Consider the following 19632-nt stretch of genomic DNA (forward strand, 5'->3'; position numbering starts at 1 on the left):
CTGGCTAGCAAAGCAAAACAATATATTTACATACATCTTCGATACAATAAATATTGTCAATGAAGAAAACATTCCTTAAAAAATAAAACATTTCAGAGGAGCTTGTCAACATCTATGATCTCATCTCTTAGAAGAGTTGGTTGTGATTTGTTGGGAGGGATTTCCTCCTCTGGTCTATAAATCAATGCTATTGGTTACTTATTTTTTCATCCACAATATATTTCTATTTCCCCCACCGCCCCACCCCTACACACACATATATATGGTACTTCAAAATGCAACATATTTACATAATAAAAGATCTAGGAATGTAAAAGTTAATGCAGTCATTGTCTCACAACATTTAAAATGCTCATGTTTCATATGCAAGCAGAATATTCATGAAATACATTTGGATATAGATGATGAAGTTCTGCCTCTTAAACTCTAGATGGCAGTAAAATATTATCCAATAATTAGGTTCAGCATCACATAGTGTGAGATGCAGTTTTGTAACTGAGACAGAATAATAAATACTATGGTTATACTTTGCTTAGCTTTGCTTTACTTTGCCTTTTTTGTTTAATCCACATTGGAATAGATTGCAGAGATGTCTTCCTTCACAGTGGAATAGATCACATCTTCATTTCCTGCTTCTCCAGACCTGAGAAGAACGATACACATCCATTCATACTAATGTAGAGAAGAACTACACATGTAACCCTAATGGCTCTTCAGCAGCACAGGAAACATACTTCTGTAAAACACAACTTATCTATATGCTCTTATTTAAAATATGGGCTTTTCTTTTTTTCTGACTCTCAATGCATTGTTGAGCTGTTATTCAGTTGCTATCACAATCAGATAAATGTGTGTTTTTATAACTTACAGTGTGTGTTGCAGGGCTGTGTTGTTGTGATCTGCTTGGGTCCTGGTCCCTGGGTTGAATGTCACTGAGCAATAGTCAACATCCTCCTCTTGCTGAGAAATACAAGATAAAAATTATTTACAAAAGTGTAATTAGTAATGAAATGGAATGATAAACTTTGTATTGCTTTGTTGCTTTGTCACCAACGTGCAGTTGTTAGACAATCACCCTATCGGCTTATAATGTGTATAACTAACAGATGATAGTAGATAGGCTATACAAAGAAACTGTCTATTTGTTTGCAGAGAAAAGAAGAGAAGAGAAGAGGGGGAGGGGGGGAGAAGAAGAGAGGAGAGAAGAGAAAAGGGACATAGTTTGTATGACTGTTAGAAGAGTGCAGTTTAAGGTTTCCTTCTCCTTTCTCATGCTGTGAGGACAGTGCAGAAAGACACAGGTTTTGATAAAGGAACTCTAAGGGTGTGTTCACACTGTCTGTTTGTTTTGAAGAAGTGCTGCTTAGAGCGCTTTTTATGCTTAAAGAGAAACATTTTAGTTTTCTTTCTTTTTTTGCAAAAAAGGAGGAGGGTGATGGTAGTCGGGTGTGGCTGCATAACCTCACGTAACATGTCACCCATGGCTGACAACACTACGGTTAATATCACATTAACATCACATGGGGTTTAAGTGTTAAAGTCGAGCAGAAATGAAAAATATCTCTAGACTAGAGCAGGGTTTCTCTGACCCTATGGATGCCGTGGCAGATGGCACAAGTCCAGGGGTACCTCAGAATACTTTGATAATATTTGGAATTTATCAGTATCACTTCAGTTTAACCACTTAGATCCTCTATACCTACTAAAACGGACCTGAGTTGCACTGCATATCCTTGGTGCGTTCCTTTTCGATCTACTCCAAAACTCTTTGCCAATATAATAGCAGATCTACAATCTCAGTGTTGTGAGCTTGTAGATCTGATGAATATGTTATTTACAGGGGTGCCCTGAGTCTGAGCCAAAGTAAAAAACGTCCCACGTCACTCTGACGGGACGGGAGCTTCAACATGGAGTAAAGAGGGATCTCCTCAGATTGTGTTGATCTGAGAGGAAGAGTCTTAATGCACCTGCAGGACTGAAGGGTCTGAGCTCCTCCCACTGACCACTGGGACAGACGCCAAGTCCCTCCCACTGACCACTGGGACTGATGCCAAGCCCCTCCCACTGACCATAGGGACAGACGCAGGCTGGTGTGGGACACAACAGAAAGTAACACATCAGAGATTGTCTATATTATAGTGTTAACATTGAAGATACAGAAATATTATTTTGGAAAATAATTGTTGACAAGTTTGTATCAATTTCATTTCTATGTCTACATAATAGAAGAGATATATGAATAATATCTAAATATTATTAAACTTATTATTAAAACAGCAAAATCCAAACAAATAGATACCTCTTGGTCTGAATTTGTCTTTTTCTTCCTGTCAAATCAAAAGACTTAATTTATCATTTACATAATTTAGTGATGAATGACATTGCAATAATCTTAGTCTAAGTCTGACATGGAATTTGCTGTAAAAATGTGTGAAAAGTTCATGCTTGTTATAAAAGTGGGTATAACATTTAACACCATAGTATTTACTGCTTTGTATTTAAATTAGTACAGGCACAAACGCACGCACGCACGCACGCACACACACACACACACACACACACACACACACACACACACACACACACACACACACACACACACACACACACACACACACACACACACACACACACACACACACACGTACAGTGTCGTACACTCACCTGACCCAGAAAACAATGGCGAAAACCAATGCGACAAACAGTGAGACTGCAACTCCAGATATTAGAGCAACTTTCTTGGCTTTGGAGAAACACAATAAATATGAGGAGAAAAGTTAAAATGTGCATTTCTGATTGTTGTTATCTACCTTATTTGTGATTAATACTGTGTCTAATAATACACCGATGTTGGCCTAATTATTTCAAACTCCTTTGGACAACACTGGACAAAAGGTTATCAATTTCATGTGTTCTTTACAATTCTAAGTTTAGAAAAACCTGACCATAGGCTACTCACATTAATCATCAATATAGAGAAGGAAATCAATCAATATTCGTTTCAGTATGGTTTTCCTTTACATATTTGTTTGCGAGTACATCTAAAACTGCTCTATATACTTTAGTAGTTATTACAATCTTTCCTTCCAACATCTTCCTCTCTGTCTACTCACTGTCTATTGTGTCCATGTGCAGCAGCACCTCAGTAGAGTTGTTTTCTCCCAGTGAGTTCCTGGTGTGACAGAAGTACAGTCCAGTGTGGGAGGGCTGCAGAGAGGCCAGAACCAGCACCTGTCCTGACCCTACCTGGACCAGGGAGCTGGAACCAGGAGACCCAGTCCTCTTGTACCAGGTGTAGTTGTGTACTGGTGGGTTAGCGTCACTGCTGCAGGTCAAGTTCACACTGCTGCCCTCTGCTGGACTGTCTGGTGGACTGACCTCCACCAACACATTCACTGGTGCATCTTGATAGAAACATCAAAAATACAAGTAACATTTGATCATACACTATATCGTTATATTAAAATGTATTTAGGTTAGATTACAACTATGAGTGATTCACTATGTAATTGTTCATTTTCTTATTTAAATGTTTTACTCACACAGAACATCTAAAGAGTAGGGTGATGACATTTGGGATCCATGTTTGTTTGACACCTGACAGGTGTACTGTCTAGAGTCTGCAGGAGACACATTGTCCTTTACCAGCTGAGGACCAGTGGAGATAAAGCTGCTTCCTCTGTCTCTGTACCAGGTGTAGTTGTCTACTGGTGGGTTGGCATCACTGCTGCAGGTCAGAGTCACTTTACTGCCCTCAACTACTTCTCCTGGTGGATTCACTGATATTGAGGGTATTTCTGGAGGGTCTGTGGAGGAATAATGATTGATACACTATACTATTTGCTGTGTTTACAAAACATAGGTTACAATATTTGATTTTCTTGGTATGAACAATTAATGTGTTTGAATAATGTGGTGTACACCATTACACCTACTTTCAGTTGTCAAAATGATAAAGCAAATAATGACATTTAATTTGATCCTAATTAAATAAAAACCTTACACTGAACATTAAGAGTGACTCCAGGTGAAGTGACTGTGGTAATGTAGTTCTTTGCCTGACAGGAGTATCTTCCACTGTGTCTGGGTTTGATGTTAGAGATGGTCATTATCTTCTCCTGTTTCACTTCAGTGTTGTCTTTGAGAAGGATGTAGCTCTGGATTGGTGGATTTGAACCACTGCTGCTGCAGGTCAAAGTGACTGAGCTTCCTTTGACAACATCTCCTGGTGAACTTACTGACAAAACAACATTCTTGGGACCATCTGTTGGGGGTAAAAATATATAATAGCTGCACTTTAACAAACTTCTCTTAAGAGGATAATCAAATCCACTTAAAACTCACTCAGTGTAAATAAAATACCGTAATGATGAAAAGTTATCAAACCTATGAGTTTTTATCGCACGCACCATGGTGATGCTTTGATTTTCCACGTTTTGCCATGAAACAGGGAATACTTAGTAACTAGAATGTAACGTCAAATCACCCCCACATTTTCCGTTTGATATCAGTCATGGCCTGAACACATCTAGGTGTCAATATTTAGTTAAAGTCATGACGCCACCTACTGGCAACATGAATCATAGTCATTGCAACTATTGCCTGGAGGTTATACTTTTACAAACTGATCCTATGTTTGGAATCATGTTGCTCTGTGGAAATAGAATGGTGATACTGTGTATCCTGAGAAGAATCATATTCAATTAAAGCTGCAAGCAGCGATGACCGGGCCCGTCCCTTGTGCCTTTTTCCACAATAAAGGCCCGGTCATCGCTGCTTGCAGCTTTAATTTAATATGATTCTTCTTTAAATGTGCTGATGTATTAATTGAATACATTAAAGACAGAATGAAACAGAGAGAAAAAGATTCAGACAAAGAGAGAGAAAGAGCTCACATGAACTCATAAACTCACACTGCACATCCAGCATCACAGCGTCAGACTTCCATGTCTCTTGTCCTTCAACAGCACACTGGTAGCCCCCAGCATCCTCTATTGTGGCCAGGAATTTTGGCTTGGGTACTCGTTGTCCATCTTTAAACCAGACAATCTTGCGACTTGCTTCACAAGATGTTTGACAGTAGAGTATCACCTGTCTCCCCTCTGACACAGTGGGAGGAGTCAACTGTACAGACAGTTCTGATCAGAAGAATAAAAACAAGATGGACGTCAGTTGGTGAGATTGACAGGAAAGATTTGACTTTGATTACATGAAAGGTTAAAAAAGTACTCTTGTTTACCTGTTACAGACAAATATACCCATGCACTGGACATACTATCACCTCTTGTCCAAAACTTGAAGTAATAATCTCCCTCATCACTGTCTTGTATGTTATTGATCCTCATGGTACAAACATGGAATTTATTACCAATGTATTGAAAACGACCTTGATGAGTTTGAGAGCCATCGTGAACAACGCCATGGTTCTTGTACCAGTATGTATGAGTGACAGTGTGACCCACTGTGTAGTCATATGAACAACCAATATCTACTGATGAGCCTCTCTTGGCACATGGAGATGGATTGGTGAAGCTCACTCCATACTCTCCACTACAAACACCTGTAAAATACATAAATAAACAGCTGTCAACAGAAATGTCAATCTTCTGACTGTTCTTTTTCATCATGACATGAGATAATAAATCTGACCTTCTAGCCTCATTTCATTGATCCATTAGATCGTGATAACATTAGTTGAAAGTAGAAATATATAATATAATATAAATATTTACATAAATATTTTTATGTATATGTACATTACCCACAACATTTAACTATGTGTTGAATACAGCATTTGATTTGTACTTTGCAGTTTTGAAGTCATTTTTTGAAACCATTTCAAACTCTCCTTACCAGGTACCAAGATCAGAATGTCCAGGATCACACTGATTGTCTTTAGAAACCTCATGGTATCTTGAGGTGAAAACTGACCCCAGCATCAAGTAACTGCAATGAAAGACACACTTCACAACCAACACATGTACTGTACTCTCTGTTCTGTAATAAACTGTCAATAAATCTATGTCTATACTAAGTTTCACCAATGCTAATGAAATGAAATTGTTACTAAGTTACAGTGAGGTAATTCAGACATACTCACTTGTCTCCAGAGCTTGTCTGTCCAGTACGTCTACATTAACAGTCACATACAGTCACATACTGATGACCAGATCAACAACACACACCCACAACAAAAAAGAGAAGTCCAGGTTAAAACCACTAGAATGTGTTGTTTACTCCCGCCCTCCCTCTCCACACATTACTTGTATATATTAAAATACAGAACGTATGTATTAACTGCGGCTGACTTTTAGTTCATGCTGTACTGCATGAAGTACAAGCTGTTACTTACTCTAACCCAGAGACAAAGGGCAATAACTTAAAAAAGGACAATAAGGGGAAAAAGACTATTACCAAGACCAGATGAGGGAATTGTTACAATGATCAGTAAAAGTGTACTATTAAAATAAGGTAAATGATTATGAAATTAATAATGTCTAGTTGACTAGCCTATATAAATGAAGACTTATTGCTTTGACAGTATTCTGGACAAATGTGTGAATAGCAGCTTGACAGGATGTGAGCATGTCTAAAAAGAGTCCATTTGCAGAGCCCCAGCATCACACATCTACACTAACATCAACTATTCTAGACATACTGACAGCCAAAAAGGGAAGTTCAAGTCAACCGCAAGAATGTTTTCTTTCCTCTCTTTTCGCTTTTTTGTTTTCTATTAGTGTGTAAAAGAAAGCTTGCTGTAAAGTACAAGGTTATGAATGGTCACAAACAATCTCACAATTTCTACATTTCTTATGTTTTAATTTTTTTTTTGGCACAGTGGCATAAATGTTTCTACTTCAGTGGATGAAAAGGAATCAGACAATTTACACAAGACCACATGATATGTGTATTTCCATGATATTATTGTTTTCAATAACATATAATGATAATTTTTTTAGTGGTTCTTACACAGAGGGACTTATAAATGATCATCTTTAACGTTTTTGATTGTAGTCTAAGTTTCAACATTTCCATCTCACAAACTTGTTGTCATTGATCCATGAGAGATGATAAAGCTGTAGTGTGACAATAACAGACAATGTGGGCTGAAGGATAGACTGAGAACTGATAACATTTAAAAATCCTACAGAATCTTGGTCAGCTGCCTTAGAATAAATAAAGTAATAAAGTAAAGCAATAAAGTATAGAAGTTGATTATCCATTGAATACATATAGATAAGTGGTTCTCAAAATGGGGTCCATGGATCATTAAGAGGGTTCCAGGTGGTCCCCAGTAAAAATGTCATATTCTATATGTCAGATAAATAAAAATGACTGAGCTGCTAGAGTCACTTTCAGTCGGAAACTAAATTGAACGTTATTGCGAACGCGGAAGGAGCCGCGCCTCCGCCCAAGTGGAGCCTACTATGAAACTCTGCTCGGCTTGTGAGTGTGTGTGTGTGTGTCCGGTGTGTCTGTGTTCATGCACTACCTAGTAGAGGGCGCCAGAGTGCAGGAATTTAGACAGCCTGCAACACACACACACACACACACACACACACACACACACACACACACACACACACACACACTATTTTCGAGCTGCGTTCGCTTCCAGCGTTCGCGCGTCTTACTTGTAGCATTATGGCGTGTGTGTGTGTGTGTGTGTGTGTGTGTGTGTGTGTGTGTGTGTGTGTGTGTGTGTGTGTGTGTGTGTGTGTGTGTGTGTGTGTGTGTGTGTGTGAGTGAGAGAGAGGTCTGTGCATCATAACCCACAACTTGCATTAATGTAACCACACTTGTAGTTCCTCAAAATTGCACCTTCCTAGTTTCACATTTACAATGGCTAGGATGTTTGTTAACAGTATTTACAAGCTTCCACTAAATAATGCAATGCAATAATGTCAGACATCATTAAAAAAATATAAATGTCTAGGCATGATAATTCTAGATAGCCATGGACCAGTGGTGGACAGTGACATGTTTTGAATATCTGAACTTTGCTTGAGAATTATTTTTTGATACTAATATGACTTTCACCCCAAAATATTTCAAAGACAAATGTTGAACTTTTGACTCCACTACATTTATAGGAAGGGGAAAGCCCACAATGCGGAACAATGTGATGCGTTGTGAGGTTGTTGATCTGCTTTTTTCACTATTCAATTTCTGGTAATTACCGTACTGTAAAAGGAAGGGTTACCAATTATTTTTTAAAAGCAAGCACACCAGAACTTTAACTCAAGTACAAATTTAACAGAGAAACTTTCACTTGTAGTTGAGTAATATTTGACCTGCAGTATCTTGACTCAAGTACTGGCCTTGAGTACTTTGTCCACCACTGTCATGGACAATGAACCCCTTGTTGATGAAGTATGATGACCTTCATTTCACCAAAAACGTTGATCCTATCAGTATAGAATTCGGTTCTGAGTGAAAGGAGGAATTGGAAAACACTTAAGGGCAGTGGTTCTCAACCTCTGGGTCGGGACCCCCAGGGTTTTTTTTTATGGGGGGTCCCCAGATGACAGTGAAGTGACAATTTAAGACATTTTTAATACAGAAAAAATAAAAGAAAAAGACCATCACTGCATCAAAAGTAATCAACAAACTATACTATAAAAACTGGTCAAACATTGGCCAAATTGTCAAATAATATAAGAAAGAGGTAAACATTTTGAAAATAGCCGATCTACAAGCTCACAATGCCTTGCAACACAAGGCGTTGTGAGCTTGTAGATCTGCTATTTTCACAATATTTATCTGTAGAACCAAACTCAATGTAATGCGATAACTCTTACATTCCAAGTGCTTATCAGGGTGGGGGTCCCCAGTGCAAATATGATTATTTTGGGGGGTCACAGTGGTTGAGAACCACTGCTTTATCATAAACATGGTTGGAATTCTGGCAATTTAAGCATTGTGGAGAAATAAGAGCTAAACTCTCTTCAAGAGTGTAGAGAATATGTGTGTATATGTAGGAGCATTCAACATGAATGACCATGATCCCAATACTATGAACAGAGCAGATAGGCTATAATGACACCAGATTTATGGTAATGTCATACGTGTCTGAAGTGTCAACACTGTGGCCATAACTGATCCTCATCCCAGACGCTTCACACTCGGCTGCAAAACGATCCAGTGAGAGCTGGAGGTCACAGACCGATGATGTCATCAGAACCACATCATCTGCAAAAAGCAGTGATGCAATCCCCAGCCCACCAAACCAAACCGTAAACCCTCTCCTCCATGACTGTGTCTGGAGATCCTGTCCTTCCATAAGGTATTATTTACCAGATCCTGTCCATCCATAAGGTATTATTTACCAGATCCTGTCCATCTATAAGGTATTATTTACCAGATCCTGTCTATCCATAAGGTATTATTTACCAGATCCTGTCTATCCATAAGGTTCCATATTTACCAGAAACTGAGTATAGCTGCACTGGGGATTAAAACAGTGAGTCCAATTCAACAATCCTCATTTAATGAAAACTCAATCTGTCTTTACATTCATATGACATTGTCTTCACATAGTAACATTCTCAGAGTTCATTTAAATCTCAAAGTGTTAGAATCTGGCTAGCAAAGCAAAGCAATATATTTACATACATCTTCGATACAATAAATATTGTCAATGAAGAAAACATTCCTTAAAAAATAAAACATTCCAGAGGAGCTTGTCAACATCTATGATCTCATCTCTTAGAAGCGTCGGTTGTGATTTGTTGGGTGGATTTCCCCCTCTCGTCTATAAATCAATGCTTTTGGTTACTTATTTTTTCATCCACAATTATATTTCTATTTCCCCCACCGCCCCACCCCTACACACACACACACACACACACACACACACACACACACACACACACACACACACACACATATGGTACTTCAAAATGCAACATATTGACATAAAATATTATTATATTATATTATAATATAATATATAATAAATATTATATTATATAAAAGTTAATACAGTCATTTTCTCACAACATTTAAAATGCTCATGTTTCATATGCAAGCAGAATATTCATGAAAGATATGTGGATATAGATGATGAAGTTCTGCCTCTGAAACTCTAGATGGCAGTAGAATATAATCCAAGAATTAGATTCAGCGTCACATAGTGTGAGATGCAGTTTTGTGACTGAGACAGAATAATAAAGACTATGGTTATACTTTGCTTAGCTTTGCCGTTTTAGTTTTATCCACAGTGGAATAGATTGCAGAGACGTCTTCCTTCACAGTGGAATAGATCACATCTTCATGTCCTGCTTCACCAGACCTGAGAAGAACAATACACATCCATTCATACTAATGTAGAGAAGAACTACACATGGAACCCTAATGGCTCTTCAGCAGCACAGGAAACACACTTCTGTAAAACACAACTTATCTATATGGTCTTATTTAAGATATGGGCTTTTCTTTTTCTGTCTCTCAATGCATTGTTGAGCTGTTATTCAGTTGCTATCACAATCAGGTAAATGTGTGTTTTTATAACTTACAGTGTGTGTTGCAGGGCTGTGTTGTTGTGATCTGCTTGGGTCCTGGTCCCTGGTTTGAATGTCACTGAACAATAGTCAACATCCTCCTCTTGCTGAGCAATATATATAGATACAAAATAATTGACAAAAGTGTAATTAGTAATGAAATGGAATGATAAACTTTGTATTGCTTTGTGCAGTGCAGTTGTTAGACAATCACCATATCAACTTATCATAATATGTATGACGATAGTAGATAGGCTATAATAAGAAAGAGTCTATTTGTTTGTAGAGAAGACAAGAGGAGGGGGGAAGGAGAGGAGAGGAAACGAGAGAAAAGAGACATAGTTTGCAGGACTGTTAGTAGAGTGCAGTTTAAGGTTTCCTTCTCCTTTCTCATGCTGTGAGGACAGTGCAGAAAGACACATTTTGAGAAAGGAATTGTCTGCCTGTTATGAAGAAAAAGTGCTGCTTGGAGTTTTCTTTATTATTTTTGCAAAAGAGGAGGAGGGTGATGGTAGTCGGGTGTGGCTGCATAACCTCACGTAACATGTCTGACAACACTATTACGGTTAATATCACATGGGGTTTAAGTGCTAAAAACGAGCTGAAATGAAACATGCCTCTTTCTTAGATTAAAGCAGGGTTTCTCTGACAGGGTTTCTCTGACCCTATGGGTGCGGTGCCGTGACACAAGTCCAGTGGTACCGTAGAATACTTTGATAATATTTGGAATTCACCAGTATCACTTCAGTTTAACCATTTAGATCCTCTATACCTACTAAAACGAACCTGGGTTGCACTGCATGTCCTCTGTGCGTTTTTTTCCGATCTACTCCAAATCTCTTTGCCAAAAATAGCAGATCTACAAGCTCAGTGTTGTGAGCTTGTAGATCTGATGAATAAGTTATTTACAGGGGTGCCCTGAGCCAAAGTAAAGTCACTCTGACGGGACGGGAGCTTCAACATGGAGTAAAGAGGGATCTCCTCAGTAGGAGGATGAGGTGAGGACAGAGAGTGGTGCTGGGCTGTGGAGTAGACACTGTTGATCTGAGAGGAGGGACAATGAGAGGAAGAGTCTTGATGCACCTGCAGGACTGAAGGGTCTGAGCTCCTCCCACTGACCACTGGAACAGATGCTAAGCTCCTCCCACTGACCACTGGGACAGATGCTAAGCTCCTCCCACTGACCACTGGGACAGACGCAGGCTGGTGTGGGACACAACAAAAAGACACATCAGATTGTTTCAGTGAAACTTAATGTCTATATTATCTATAGTGATAACATTTAAGATACAGAAATATTGTTTTTTATGGTTTCCATTTTATCAATTTATTTTCTATGTCGAAATCATAGAAGAGATAATATAGATATCTAAATATTATGAAACTTCTCAAATGAAAACAGCAGAATCAACAAATAGAATACCTCTTGGTCTGCATTTGTCCTTTTCTTCCTGTTAAATCAAAAGACTTAATTTATCATTTACAAAATGTAGTGATGAATTACGTTACGGTCATTTAGCAGACGCTTTTATCCAAAGCGACTTACAATAAGTGCATTCAACATAGGTAGGCAAAGAAAACTACTTATCACCGGGAGTCTTAAGTGCATTCTCTTCTAAAACAAGCAACTAAGAGTATATCTATAGCGCTACGGTAAAAGTGCAATATATCAGCTTCCTACTTTCTTAAACAGATGAGACAAAATCAAATGAGCAAGAGCTAAAACCTAGAAGTGTATCAAAATAAACAAGATCCAATAAAACAAGAGCTCGTACAAATAATTGACAACAAGTAGGCAAGGCTAAGTGGAAGGGTCAGGGTAGTGTTTCCTGAAGAGGTGGGTTTTCAGCCTGCGGCGAAAGATGGGCAGTGACTCTGCTGTCCTAACATCAATGGGGAGTTCATTCCACCACTGTGGGGCCAGAACAGAAAAAAGCTGTGACCGTGTAGATCGGCCAGAAGGACCACTGAGCGACGGGGAAACCAGTCGCCCCGAGGCGGAAGACCAAAGTGGTCGGGCAGGGGTGTAAACCTCGACCGCATAGCCCGGAGGTAAGAAGGAGCTGTTCCTTTCACTGCCCTATAGGCTAGCACCAGGGTTTTAAACTGGATGCGAGCCGCTACGGGGAGCCAGTGTAGAGAGCGGAGAAGGGGAGTTGTGTGGGAGAACTTGGGGCGGTTGAACACCAGACGAGACGCAGCTAACTGAACAAGCTCCAGAGGTCTGATGGCAGACGCCGGGGCACCAGTAAATGAAATGAATGAATGAAATTGGAATAATATTAGTTTAGTCTGACATGGAATCTGGGGGGGGGGGAATCTGAGGCGGCAGTGGCTCAGGGGTAGAGCGGCCGGTCGAGTGTCCTGATGGTTCCCAGTTCGATCCCGGATGCTAAACCCCTAATTGCTCCCGTGGAGCAGGTTGGTGCCTTGCATGATTTCCTCTGCCATCGGTGTGTGAACTGTGAATGGGTGAATGTAATGCACAATGTATGTAAACCGCTTTGGATAAAAGCACTATATAAATGCACCATTTATCTGCCGCAAAAGCTCACAATTGAAAAGTTCATGTTGTGGTATAAAAGTGGGTGTAACGTTTATCATCACAGTATCTACTGCTTCATTAAAATTAATACATGCACGCACGGCGCACACATGCAAGCACGCACAGTCTCACACACACACACACACACACACACACACACACACACACACACACACACACACACACACACACACACACACACACACACACACACACACACACACACACACACACACACACACACACACTCACCTAACCCAGAAAACAATGGCGAAGACCAGAATCAGCACAAACAGTGAAACTGCAACTCCAGATAATAGAGCAACTTTGTTGGCTTTGGAGAAACACAATAAAAAAATCTTGATTAATACTGTGTGTGGTGTCTAATATTACACCACCTTTGGCCTAATTATTTCAAACACCTTTGGACAACACTGGACAAAAGGTAATCAATTTCTTGTGTTCTTCGCAATTCTTAGTTTAGAGTAACTTGACCATACTCACATTAATCATCAATAGAGACGGAAATAAATCAAAACAGTATTGGCATATTGTTATATATGAGTGCATCTAAAATTATTTTATACACTTTAGTAGATTTAGTTGTCAGGTTACAGACTGTAAAGTACAAAATTCACACTGCTGCCCTCTGCTGGACGGTCTGGTGAACTGACTTCCACTGATACATTCACTGTGGCATCTTGATATAAAGATCAGAAACACAAAGGACTCTAGATCACAAGATATTGTTATATTAAATAAACATTTGCATTGGACTATGACATTTTTTATTGATTTATTTACTCACAGAGAACATCAATGGCATGAGGTGGAGACATCTGGGATCCATGTTTGTTGGTCACCTGACAGGTGTACTGTCCAGAATCTGCAGGAGACACATTGTCCTTTACCAGCTGAGGACCAGTGGAGATAAAGCTGCTTCCACTGTCTCTGTACCAGGTGTAGTTGTCTACTGGTGGGTTGGCATCACTGCTGCAGGTCAGAGTCACTTTACTGCCCTCAACTACTTCTTCTGGTGGATTCACTGACACTAAGGGCATTTCTGGAGGGTCTGTGGAGGAACATTTGCTGTGTTTACAAAATATAGGTTACAATATTTGATTTTCTTGGTATGAACAATGACAATAATTCATGTTTATGAATAATGTGGTGTACACCATTACACCGGCTTTCAGCTGTCAACATGATAAAGTAAATAATGCCATTTAATTTGATCTAAATTAAATCAAAACCTCACACTGAACATGAAGAATGACTTCAGGTGAAGTGACTGTGGTAATGTAGTTGTTTGCCTGACAGGAGTATCTTCCACTGTGTCTGGGTTGGATGTTAGAGATGGTCAATATCTTCTTCTGTGTCACTTCAGTGTTGTCTTTGAGAAGGATGTAGCTCTGGATTGGTGGATTTGAACCACTGCTGCTGCAGGTCAAAGTGACTGAGCTTCCTTTGACAACATCTCCTGGTGGACTTACTGACAAAACAACATTCTTGGGACCATCTGTTAGGGGTAAAACATATATATTAGCTGTACTTTAGCAAACTCTGTAATGATGAAAAGTTATCAAACTCATGTGTTTTTATCGCACGCACCAGCGGCACCATCATGGTGACGCGTTGATTTTCCACGTTTCACCATGAAACAGGGAATGCTTTGTTGATACTTTATTTTCTATTGGCTTTTCCCATGGGCATTTAGGGCCAATGAACAATTTTACATTTAGTCACATCTACAGTCCACGATATTTTTTTCCTCGAATACTTTGCTACAAGAATGTAAGGTCAAATACAATTTCACGATTGATATGAGTCATGACCTGAACACATCTAGGTGTCAATATTACTTAAAGTCATGACATCATCTACTGGCAACATGAATCATAGTCATATCAACAATTGCTTGGAATCCTACGTTTGGACATCCTGATGTGGATAAAGGTACGAGGGGCCCAATTCTTCTTTGAGTGTGTTGTTAATTGAATGCATTAAAGACAGAATGAAACGGAGAGAAAAAGACTCAAACAAACAGAGGGAAAAACATCACATGAACTCATATAAACTCACACTGCACATCCAACATCACAGCTTTAGACTTCCATGTCTCTTGTCCTTCAACAGCACACTGGTAGCCCCCAGCATCCTCTATTGTGGCCAGGAATTTTGGCTTGGGTACTTGTTGTGAATTTTTAAACCAGACAATGTTGGGTCTTGGTTTACAAGATACTTGACAGTAGAGTATCACCTGTCTCCCCTCCAACACAGTGGGAGGAGTCACCTGTGCAGTCAGTCCTGATCAGAAGAATAAAAACAAGATGGACGTCAGTTGGTGAGATTGTCAGGAAAGATTTGACTATGATTACATGAATGGTTAAAAAAGTACTCTTGTTTACCTGTTACAGACAAAGATACTGTTTGACTATTCAATGCATCACGTGATGTCCAAAACCTGAAGTAATAATCTCCCTTATCACTGTCTTCTATGTTATTGATCCTCATGGTACAATCATGGAGTTTATTACCAATGTATTGAAAACGACCTTGATGAGTTTGAGTGCCATGGTGAACAACGCCATTGTTGTTGTACCAGTATGTATGAGTGACAGTGTGACCCACTGGGTAATCATATGAACAACGAATATCTACTGAGGAGCCTCTCATGACACATGGAGATGGATTGGTGAAGCTCACTCCATACTCTCCACTACAAACACCTGTAAAATATATACATAAACAGCTGTCAACAGAAATGTCAATCTTCTGATTGTTCTTTTTTATCATGAGATAATAAATCTGACCTTCTGGCCTCATTTCATTGATCCATTAGATCGTGATAACATGACGTGATGTCAAATAGTTGAAAGTAGAAATATATAATATACATAATATACATATTGACATCAATATTTTTACATGTATATGTACATTACCCGTGTTGAATACAGTATTTGATTTGTACTTTTTGGAAGTAATTTTTTAAAACCATTTCAAAGTCTCCTTACCAGGTACCAAGATCAGAATGTCCAGGATCACACTGATTGTCTTTAGAAACCTCATGGTATCTTGAGGTGAAAACTGACCCCAGCATCAAGTAACTGCAATGAAAGACACACTTCACAACCAACACATGTACTGTACTCTCTGTTCTGTAATAAGCTGTCAATGAATATATGTCTATACTGAGTTTCACCAATGCTAATTAAATGGTAAGGTAAATGTTAAATATCCAAGCAATATTATATATCAACATTATACTATAAGGTGTGTACTCAAAAAACTAAATAAAAATAAGGTAAATAAAGCACAGTCTTTTGTGCAAGTAGGAGACATCACTTAGCAGCAGATCGTCAATGTACATTTGTGAGAATGAAGTATATAACATACATAAAGTCATAGTGTAAAAGGCTTGTGTTGCCACTGCTCGCCAGGACTGACATAAAGGCTCAGCGCCTGTTCAGCAGCCTGACGGCCTGGTTGTAGAAACTATTTTAGTCTTTTAATGTAGTTACATGTATCAGTATAAGATACAATCCTGTCAATGAATATATAAAGTATAATTGTTACTAAGTTACAGTGAGGTAATTCAGACATATACTCACTTGTCTCCAGAGCTTGTCTGTCCAGTACGTCTACACTAACAGTCATCTAGACATACTGATGACCAGATCAACAACACACACCCACAACTAAAAAGAGAAGTCCAGGTTAATACCACTAGAATGTGTTGTTTACTCCCACCCTCCCTCTCCACACATTACTTGTATATTTTAAAATACAGAAAGTATGTATGTACAAGCTGTTACTTACTCTAACCCAGAGACAAATGGTAATAACTTAAAAAAGGACAATAAGGGTAAAAATAAGGTAAATGATCATGAAATGAATAATGTCTAGTTGACTAGCCTATATAAATAAAGACATTGCTTTGACAGTATTCTGGACAAATGTGTGAATAGCTACTGGACAGGATGTGAGCATGTCTAAAAATAGTTCATTTGCAGAGCCCCAGCATCACAGATCTACACTAACGTCAACTATTCTAGACATACTGAAAGCCAAAAAGGGAAGCTCAAGTCAAACGCAAGAATGTTTTCTTTCCTCTCTTTTAGCTTTTTTTGTTTTCTATTAGTGTGTAAAAGAAAGCTTGTTGTAAAGTACAAGGTTATGAATGGTCACAAACATTCTCACAATTTCTACATTTCTTATGTTTTAATTTTATTTCTTTTGGCATATTGACATAAATGTAATAAAACTGAATTGACTTCAGTGGATGAAAAGGAATCATACAATTTACACAAGACCACATGTGTATTTCCATGATGTTATTGTTTTCATTAACAACATTTAATGATAATTTATTAGTGGTACTTACACAGAGGGACTTATAAATTATCATCTTTATGATAAAGCTGTAGTGTGACAATAACAGACAATGTGGGCTGAAGGATAGACTGAGAACTGATAACATTTAATTGACATTTGGAAATACAGTGATACAGTCATGTCCACTTTTTGATAAAAAAGAAAATAGACTTTTGTGTCGGTCCATGCTGACCAAAATCAAAACAATGTAATATTGATCTATTCTAAATCAATGTTAAAATCAGTTAACCAGTACTTGACATTGTTTTGTGATACTGATATACGTTATGAAGGCTATATTACATATTAAAGGTAACATAATCATTGAGATAAAAGTCAAATGGCCTTCAAGGAAATCATACAGAATCTTGGTGAGCTGCCTTAGAATAAATAAAGTAATAAAGTAAAGCAATAAAGTATAGAAGTTGATTATCCATTGAATACATAGTAAAAGTGAATACAAATTAGTCACTTAGATAAGTGGTTCTCAAAAGGGGGTCCAGGGATCATTGAGAGGGTTCCAGGTGGTCCCCAGTAAAAAGAACAGTTTAATTTCACTATTATTTCACCATATTCTATATTCCAGACAGAGAGGAGCTAAATAAAAATGACTGAGCTGCTAGAGTCACTTTTAGTCCGAAACTAAATAGAATGTTATAGCATTATGGCCTGTGTGTGTGTGTGTGTGTGTGTGTGTGTGTGTGTGTGTGTGTGTGTGTGTGTGTGTGTGTGTGTGTGTGTGTGTGTGTGTGTGTGTGTGTGTGTGTGTGTGTGTGTGTGTGTGTGTGTGTGTGTGTGTGTGTGTGTGTGTGTGTGTGTGTGTGTGTGTGAGAGAGAGAGAGAGAGAGAGAGAGAGAGGTCTGTGCATCATAACCCACAACTTGCATTAATGCAACCATACTTGTGGTTCCTCAAAATGGCACCTTCCTAGTTTCACTTTTACAATGTCTGGTACGTTTGTTAACAGTATTCAAGAGCTTCCACTAAATAATGCAATGTCAGACATCATTAAAAATCACACCCAGTGTGAAGTGGGCGGTGTCTTGCTAGCTAATCACAATACTGAATGGAGTCAACCAATCATGTAAAAAAAACTAATACATTTATTGAAATGTTTAATACCCTTTCCACCCACAATACCCTTTCCACCCACTTAAAAAACACCATAAATGTGTTTTTTTAAAGTGCATAGTCCTATTTATAGGGCTATGCACATATGTCATGTTTCACTAGCCAATCACAGTCCTGAATAGACTGTGATTGGCCAATCACGGTGCAGGGTTAGGGGGGTACACTGGTGGCCAATCACAGCGCAGGATTGGGGGTGCAAATATCCAAACCTCACATATATGGGCGGTTTCACCGCCCAAAAATATATAAATGACTAGGCATAATCAGTCTAGATAGCCATGGACCAGTGGTGGACAGTGATGTTTTGAGTATCTGAACTTTACTTGAGAATTATTTTTTGATACTAATATGACTTTCACCCCAGAACATTTCAAAGACAAATGTTGAACTTTTGACTCCACTACATTTTTAGGTATAGGGGAAAGCCCACAATGCGTAACAATGTGATGCGTTGTGAGGTTGTAGATCTGCTTTTTTCACTATTCAATTTCTGGTAATTACCGTACTGTAAAAGGAATGGTTACCAAGTATTTTTCAAAAGCAAGCACTCCAGAAGTACAAATTTGACAGAGCAACTTTTACTTGAAGTTGAGTAATATTTGACCTGCAGTATCTTGACTCAAGTACTGGGGTTGAGTACTTTTTCCACCAGTGTCATGGACAATGAACACCTTGTTGATGAAGTATGATGCAAAATATATGATAAATGTTGACCTTAACAAGGTTCTGTTCTTCACAGTTTAACAATTTATTTATGTCCACACACAGGGAAAGCATACAGGGACAATATTAGGTGCAGCTAGAGGTTACATTCACAAACTCATGGATATATGTCCTCATGATACAACACGTGTGAAACTCAGCAGTCCATGGGCACAAGTAGCGGCGGCGCTGCCATACATGGCAGCAGAGACAGCATGATACTTTCTGCCTTTCTGCCTCGTCTTTGGGCATCCCAAGTTGTCGAAACCCTCCGACAACCAGTCCGTGGGTACACACACACACACACACACACACACACACACACACACACACACACACACACACACACACACACACACACACACACACACACAC

General features: G+C 38.8%; 2 protein-coding genes across 2 annotated transcripts; both read right to left on the bottom strand.

Annotated features, from left to right (window-relative positions):
• Nucleotides 1–213: 213 nt before the first annotated feature.
• LOC308086441 (B-cell receptor CD22-like) lies at nucleotides 214–5345 on the bottom strand (the record flags this gene model as incomplete). Its single annotated transcript, XM_080429963.1, has 10 exons — nucleotides 214–643; nucleotides 869–960; nucleotides 1968–2087; nucleotides 2300–2327; nucleotides 2665–2743; nucleotides 3114–3404; nucleotides 3543–3806; nucleotides 4004–4264; nucleotides 4914–5138; nucleotides 5282–5345. 10 exons carry the CDS (start codon nucleotides 5343–5345, stop codon nucleotides 562–564), a joined length of 1506 nt encoding a protein of 501 aa, XP_080286089.1. The 3' UTR covers nucleotides 214–561.
• A 5429-nt stretch (nucleotides 5346–10774) lies between these two features.
• LOC308086330 (B-cell receptor CD22-like) lies at nucleotides 10775–16695 on the bottom strand (the record flags this gene model as incomplete). Its single annotated transcript, XM_080429851.1, has 10 exons — nucleotides 16662–16695; nucleotides 16065–16157; nucleotides 15456–15776; nucleotides 15130–15354; nucleotides 14306–14566; nucleotides 13856–13933; nucleotides 13686–13747; nucleotides 11655–11705; nucleotides 11412–11546; nucleotides 10775–10897 (listed from the first exon to the last, which is right to left on the bottom strand). The coding sequence occupies exons 2-10, from the start codon at nucleotides 16117–16119 to the stop codon at nucleotides 10775–10777; spliced, it is 1311 nt and encodes a 436-aa protein (XP_080285977.1). The 5' UTR covers nucleotides 16120–16157; nucleotides 16662–16695.
• Nucleotides 16696–19632: the final 2937 nt, after the last annotated feature.

Source organism: Gymnoscopelus braueri (assembly GCF_963280865.1).
Source record: "Gymnoscopelus braueri genome assembly, chromosome: 6".
NCBI lineage: Eukaryota > Metazoa > Chordata > Actinopteri > Myctophiformes > Myctophidae > Gymnoscopelus > Gymnoscopelus braueri.